Source organism: Nannospalax galili, unplaced genomic scaffold (assembly GCF_000622305.1).
Source record: "Nannospalax galili isolate Female #2095 unplaced genomic scaffold, S.galili_v1.0 scaffold307, whole genome shotgun sequence".
NCBI classification, from domain to species: domain Eukaryota; kingdom Metazoa; phylum Chordata; class Mammalia; order Rodentia; family Spalacidae; genus Nannospalax; species Nannospalax galili.
The window spans coordinates 5,595,476-5,602,829 of record NW_008359625.1 but is presented as its reverse complement, the minus strand read 5'-3'; the positions used below and the strand labels follow the sequence as shown (position 1 = coordinate 5,602,829).

At 48.5% G+C, this 7,354-nt stretch overlaps 1 protein-coding gene across 3 annotated transcripts in view; it reads left to right on the top strand.

Moving 5' to 3' along the window:
- The first annotated feature begins 945 nt into the window (after positions 1-945).
- Positions 946-7,354, top strand: part of Parp12 (poly(ADP-ribose) polymerase family member 12) — an 89,690-nt gene continuing 83,281 nt past the window's right edge. For 2 of the 3 annotated variants that reach the window (XM_029558855.1, XM_029558854.1), the window contains exons 1-2: positions 946-1,721; positions 5,875-6,010. In XM_029558855.1, the coding sequence (XP_029414715.1) occupies positions 1,387-1,721; positions 5,875-6,010 (471 nt within the window). In that variant the 5' untranslated portion in view covers positions 946-1,386. The remainder of the gene's footprint in view (positions 1,722-5,874; positions 6,011-7,354) is intronic. The other variant, XM_008823501.3, reaches the window with a different exon arrangement.

Genomic DNA, 7,354 nt, shown 5'->3' with positions numbered 1-7,354 from the left:
GTTAATTTTATACTGCAAGTACTCACCCCCCAAGTTCTCCATTTCTCAACTTTCCCCTTTCCTAGTGCCTCCTACACTTCCCTACAAGCAGTGTGTCTTTCCATAGCTTCATAGCTTCCCCCAAGCTCATTCAAAAACATCTAACCGGGTGATGGAGAGATGGCTCAGTGGTTAACCCAGAAGACCTAGGTTCGACTCCCAGCACCCACATGGCAGCTAACAACCCCCCCTCCAGTTCCAGGGGATGACACACCCTCCTCTGGCCTCTGCAGGCACTGCTCAATATGGGTGCACTTACATACATGCAGACATAACACTCATACACATAAAAATTAGACAAAATCAAAAAACCCCACATCTAACTGCATACACAAATGTGACTCTTATTAATTAGAATATTTTTATCCAGTGATCTTTTCTCACTTAGCATCTTGGATACCCTAGATCAAAGGCAGAGATTTAGTGTATAATTGTTAAAGCCCTCTAGTCTGCGTTAACAGTCTGCTATTTGTCCCTTCTTGTAGGCACTTGTTTATATGATGTATTTATTATTGCTCTCACTTCTGGAAGGTTCCTGGAGGGAAGATAGTGGTGCCAAAGGTCCTATTTGTGTTACTAGTCCCTGATTACTTGCCCCAGGCCCTTTAAATTCGCGCAGGGTAACCTATGAGTCCCTTTTTGTGAGGAACTTTAAAATAGTTGCACACTATTCCTCAGAAGCAAGGAAAGAGGGATTTGCTTTTCCAGGGCCGTACCTACTCGTTCACGTTTGAAAAAAAAGGGCATCTTCGCCACACGCTGAAGCTAAAGTAACTTTTGGGTCGGTCTCGCAATTCCGAGTGATTGTTTCCATTTGTTTGGGTGGGGGTGAGGAGGGGGCGGTCCGTCGGCCTCGGGGCTGGCTTCCGTGGGCCGCCCGCCGAGCCTCCTGCGCCCCTCCACCGCGGGGGCGGCGGCAGACACGCTCCGCCAACCGGCCGCAGCCGCCTGGGGCTGCTAGAGCGCCGTCTGGAAACTTCGCTCGGCTTCCGGAGCCCGCTGACCAACCCCCGGAGCGGCGGTCCTCACAGAGCGCACCGAAGAAAGCGGCCCCATCCCCGGCAGACGACCCGGCCCTGTGAGGACCCGCTTGTTCCGCGGTCTCAGTGCGCGCGCGCGTGCGCGCGCCGCCGTCGAGCCGCGCGGTGCCCAGCTGTGGGCCCTGAGGCGAGGGCGCGGGTGGTTCAGCTGAGGCCCGGGGGCGTGGCGAGGCCCCGTGGCGCCTGTTTTCCCGGCCGGGTCCGCTTTCGGTTTCGTTTGCCTGCTAGCATCTACACCCTGGAGAGCAGCCGGGCCTGGCGCGTCCCCTCCGCCGCCGCCGCCCGCAGGAGCAGCGGTCCGACGGCCATGGCCCAGGCCGCCGTGGCGGTGGGCGAGGTGACCCAGGTGCTGTGCGCGGCGGGTGGCGTCCTGGAGCTGGCGGAGCTGCGGCGCCGCGTGCGGACCAGCCTGGGCGTCGACGCGCTGGAGCGGCTCTTGCGGGACCGCGGGCGCTTCGTGGTGGTCTCGCGGGCTGGCGCGGGCGGTGGGGCGGCGGCCCCGGAGCGCGTGGTGCTGGCCGTGTCGTCGCTGCGTCTGTGCCGCGCCCACCAGGGTCCCAAGCCGGGCTGCACCGGGCTGTGCGCGCAGCTACATCTCTGCAAGTTCATGATCTATGGAGCCTGCAAGTTCCTGAGGGCCGGGTAAGCGCAGCTCGACGCCCCTGGTGGACAGGGGCCCTGGGCGCGCGGAGGCCTCGGAGCCTCCACTCCCACTCCGCCTGGGACAGTCTTAGAGTTGGGGGGGCGGGGGGCAGTCAGCTGGGTGACGGTTCCATGGCCTCTTCTTTAAGAGTGGTGGCGCAAGCCTTTAATTCCAGCACTGGGGAGGCAGAAGCAGGCGATCTCTGTGAGTTCAAGGCCGGCCTGGCCTACATAGTGAGTTCCAGGACAGCTGGGGCTACAGGGAGACCCTGTCTCAAAAAGACCAAAAAAAAAGAGTGTTAATTGAACACCTACTCAGTGACTGGCAGTGTGGAGGGATTTGGTCAAGTGGATGCTCTTTGAGGGCAGAGTGGTACCAGGTGGCTTTGAGCAGCAGGGTTTTCACACGCAGCTGGAAGGAAGCCTTGAAAGCCCCACTCAGCCATCATGTACCAGCTTAGAAACCCAGACCACAATTTTCTGTCGCCCTCCACGTCCTTAGGGAACTGGGTTTCCCTGTCTCTTAACCACCGTCCTCCTGGGTGTCTTTTTGTATGTCTGCTCCCCCCCCCAGGCCCCCTCCCCCAGCTTTGGTTCACTTGGTGGCCTTGCCCAGTCTGGAATGCCCTTCCTGGTTTGCTCCATTAATGTCTCCGGCTGCAGCTGAAAGATTGTGGCCTTTGGAGCTTCCTCTTAACTCTTTACCCATCACTCTGTTTACCTTCCTTATGGCCTTATTGCCCTCTCCCCACCAAGTGTAAAACTCTGTTAAGAGGCCACAGCTCCTGTAGTCCTGGCTGGCTCTCTACTAGCACCTGCATATCACAGGGGATTTGTGAAATTTGTGGAATGGATTGCTGAATTTTGTGCTAAAGGATTTGGACCTCACTTTGAAGGGCCTGTCAGATGGCAACCATTAGGTCTGCATTGTAGAAGGATGTTTGGGTAGTGGGTGTGGATGCTGATAGAGGATGTTGAGATTACCTGATTTGAAGCTAGTCGAGTTATCTAGGAGAATTAGTCCTTCCCCTCCCTTCCCTCTTTTTATCTTAACCCAGTAGACCTTATTTCTTGTGATGTCAGGTGAATTGTCATCTTGGGTTAGCCTGATCCATGTAGTCATTCAGGGATCCAGGCTGACTAGTGTAGCTCCACCCTGAACATTTTTGAGGCAATTCTAGATATCAAATTACAGGGGTGGAAGAAAAAATGAACAGTAGAGGGTCTGGTGGGAAGTGTTTATGGGCCAGGTCTAGAAGTCATCAACATTCCATCTGTCAGAAGCTGTCTCCTGATCCTACCTAGCTAGAAAGGGGCTGGGAAATGTAATCTCTAGGAATCAGCTATTCAGGAATAATCCAGATTAGAACCTTCCACAGAATGTGTCTGAGAAATTTGGGAAGGTTGAGGAGTGGGGGACAGTGTGAAGAGAAGCTTGGGAGAGGTGATGACTCTCATTTCTGACCCCACTGTGGACTGAAAGCAGGAGAGGACTTTAGTTCTATAATTTAAGAGGAAGACTGAATCCTCAAGTGCTGATTTGGAAGATGCTGGGTGGTAAATGCTATGGCCTCAGTCATAGGAGTGGACCAACTCTGAGGTGCTGGGTCTACAGAGAGGTTGAGGGAAATCTGTGAGGCACCTCTGGGAGGAGCAAGCCAGAGGAAGAGGGTGTACAGCAAGTGGTGGCTAAGTGATGAAATGCTGGGGGCAGTTGATGTGTCTTTGTAATGTGCATATTTGGTAAAATAAACACAAATATTCCATTCTTATGCTAATTCCAAAAATTTGGGATCAAATTTTACTTGTCTGTCCTGGAAATCTGGACTTTTGATATTTTCTGGCCTACTGACTTTGTTTTTTTTTCTTCATTCTTTACTTTTCTCTTCTCCCATGATTTATACTAGGGAGTTCCTTAAACATTCCTTTTTTGATGACTAAGGGAAAGTAAATGTGGTTGGCTGGACATTATATTATCATTATGTTTTCCTTGTGACTCTACTTGTTTTCCTGATCAGAGGGTTAGCTCTGTGAGAAACAGGCCATCAGCTCTGTTGCAGGCCTGAGAAGGAGTCCACCATCCAGACACCTAGTCTTGTGCTCAGGAGGTAGTGTGCCTGATGATCAAGAATGTGATCCCATGAGCTAGCCACCTTGTTTGAACCCAGCTCTGCTCATTGCTGGCTGATAATTCTGGGCAAGTGGCCTTAAGTCTCAGTTCCCTCCTCAGAACCTCAGAGGCTTTGAATGAATTAACTTGTGAAACATTTAGGTAGTTCCTAGAGCATAGTAAATGCTAAATAAATTTTAGTTGTCATCATCAGTCATCATTATTGTAGTTATTAGGTATATTGGCTTTGGCAGCACCAATTTATTCCCCTTCCCCCCAAGCCTACGATGGATGTCCTTTGCGCTGCAGTATTCTTATCACTGCTAACCTTGAACTTTCCACTCTATAGTCAAATTACTTTCTGTGGGGAAGGAAGGAAGTTAATTTTTTTTCTTTTTTTTTTAAATTAAAAAATGTTATTAGCATTGCTTTCTTTAAGAAGTAACGTGAGGGGGCTGGAGAGATGGCTTAGTGGTTAAGAACACTGTTCTTGCAGAAGACCCGGGTTCTTCCTCTCTGCCTCTTTTCTCTCTCCTCTTTCTGGGTTCGTATCCCAGCACCCACATGACAGCTAACAACTGTCCATAACAACAGTTCCAGGGGATCCGACAGCCTCTTCTGTCCTCCTCAGGCATTGCAGGACATGGGTGCACTTACCTACATGCAGGCAATACACGAATACACATAAAGTGAAAATAATAAATAAAATATCTTAAAAAATGAGGTAACATTACATTGAAAGACTTTGCATAGGTGGAGACTTTGGAAAAGGAATGAATGGCAAACTGGCATTATAGGAACAGTGACAAACTTCACATGATTGTTGAATGGGAGAGCTAGTGGGGGACAGGGTTTGGGGGTAGGTCAGGAGTTTGTCATTCTTTTGAGATGTTCATTGCAGACATGGAAGATGAGGTATGGCAGTCCTTGCATCAAGCAAATGCTACCTGCCTGACTCTTCCAGGTGACCCAGACAGTCATTTGAAGGCTTTGAGTTTCTAGAGTGGAGACCCATTGCCTTACTTGTAGCTTGTGCTCACCAGTTGCTTGTGGATTGAAAAATATGCAAAAGGGCTGGACGCAGAGGTGTGTATGTGTGTCTGCATACACCTGCAAGCATGAAGCATCTTGCTCAGTTTTTTAGCCCATGTTTAAATCTTACTGAGTGGCCAGCGTGCTGTGACACTTTTTTGCATGATGGCTTGGTCAGTCTTATCACATGCTGGCTGAGAAGTGTTGTCCTGGGCTCTAGTTGTTGCACAGTCCCATCTCTTCTGGTAAATAAGCATTGTATTTTCATCTCATAGCTGGTTTTTCTCTGCTGCTTGTAGGGAGTGTCAGGAAGTATTCCTGAATAATTATCTTTAGGAATGATTTCACCAGCTTTGTAAGTTTGTCACAGTTGTCATAACGAAGTATCATAAATTGGGTGGTTTTCCCTCCCTCCCTTTCCTTTCTTTTCTTTCTGCCCTTCTTTCATTCTTTCCCTCCTTCCCTCTCTCTCCTTCCCTGGCCCTTTTCTCTCTCCTCTCTCTCCTCTTCTTCTCCCTCTCTTCCCTACCATTCCTTCCCTCCCTTCCTTTTCAGAGTCTTGCTATATTGTCCAGGCTGGTCTGAAACTTGTGATCCTCCAGCATCAGCATCTGGTACTAGGATTACAGGTGTGTGCAACAACACCTGGGTAGATTGGGTAGCTTAAGCAACAAAATTTTATTTTCTGACAATTCTAGAGACCAGAAGTCTGAGATGAGATGTCCACAGAGTTGGTCTTTCCTGAGATTGTTTTCCTTGGCTTTCAGATGGCCCCCTCCCTCAGTTCCCCTATTTTTCCTCCGTGGATTTATGTCCTAATCTCCTTTTCTTATAAGGACATCAGTCATGTTGGATTGGGGCCACTCTAATGACCTCATTTTAATTTAATTATCTCTTAAGAACTATCTCCAAATACAGTTTTGTATTCCGAAGATCTGGGAGTTAGGACTTTAGCATGGGAGTTTTGGGAAACCAAATTTAGCCTGTAACACCGTCTCTGCTTCTTTGCAGAAAGACCTGTAGGAATGGGCACAACTTGAAGACTGATCACAACCTGAGTGTGCTGAGAACCCATGGTGTTGACCACCTCACCTATACTGAGCTATGCCAGCTCTTGTTTCAGAATGATCCCTGGCTTTTACCAGAAGTGAGTATTAGAGGAATGGTGGGGGCAAGGGTCTTTACAAATATAGGGCAGAGGTCAAGTGATTAGAAGATAGGCAGCTCTTATGACTGAAGAGAAATTGAGGACCCCATTTGACCAACAACCCTTCCATAGGAGAGACTTATATTTAATTTCCATCTCTAATTTTTAGAGTTATGGTCCTGGGCCAGACTCACACTTCTTAAAATTTTTCCTTCCCTCTCAGTTGTACTAGCACCTCTCTTGCTATGATTCATAGAGGTTGGGTGAGCCTTTCTGATCAATGCCTGAAACAAGTATTACTTAGTTACAGCTGAGGGGAATGAGGGACCCCAGTGACCAGTGGGAATTGAAATCACATGGTTGGGCATCACTTGACTCAGTTGTCTGTAGAGAAGCCTTCCAGAGTTACTTGACAGCTACCTAGAACTCTTCTCTCTCTCCCAGGTAACCAGGGAGTTTTGAACATTAGCTGACATGAGCTCTCCGATTGTGTGTGCTTACTGTACTTGTTCTACATCAGTTGATGGGTGAAGATTAGCAATGTGAAAGATTTATTAGGGTAAGGACAGGAGAAGGTATAGAGAACCTTTGGACAGCAACAAGGTAGGAATAACAAGGTAGGGGAGAGGGGAACGGAGAAACTGGGTAGGAAGAGACTGGCTGCCACGTGCTTCCAAGAGCAGTTCCACTAGGCTCACAGGTGCTGCTGGAGCTGCAATACCTGCTGGAGGCATGCTGTGATTCACCAGATTAGGCATGCTTAGGATCAGTGCTTCATTCTTTCATGTTGGTAAGGCCTCAGTGTAAACAAGGTAGTGGCTCTACACAGTATCAACTGGGCCTCAGTTTTCTCCAGTGGATATGACAGGGTGTTTCCATGGACAGTGGGATGCTTTGGCATTGTTCCTGGTTTGAGCCAACAAATTAGATTGGTATATTCTAATGCAAATGCTTCCATATTAGATGATTAAAGTCACACATTTGAGAAATAGCATCCTGACTGGCACATAATAAATATTAACTTCTTATATTTGTCTTTTGAAAATACATGTTAATTTAATTCAACTAATCTTCCTAGACTATCCATTCTTGGTTAGGCACCTGCTGGTGATCAGGAGGTAAAAGATGCTGCCCTGTCCTTGCAGGAGGCACATCAGATGTGAGACAGGCAGGTCTGAGGAGGATTTCAGGGTGATATTTAAAACATGAGTCCACACTCTGGGCTGTGGGGAAAGGTGTTTTGGAGTAGATGATGTCTGCCTTGAGTGCTGAAGAAGAGTGAGGATGAGGGAGGTCTCAGTAGGAAGCTGGCACTCTTTCTGATATTTTGGTACCTTCATATTT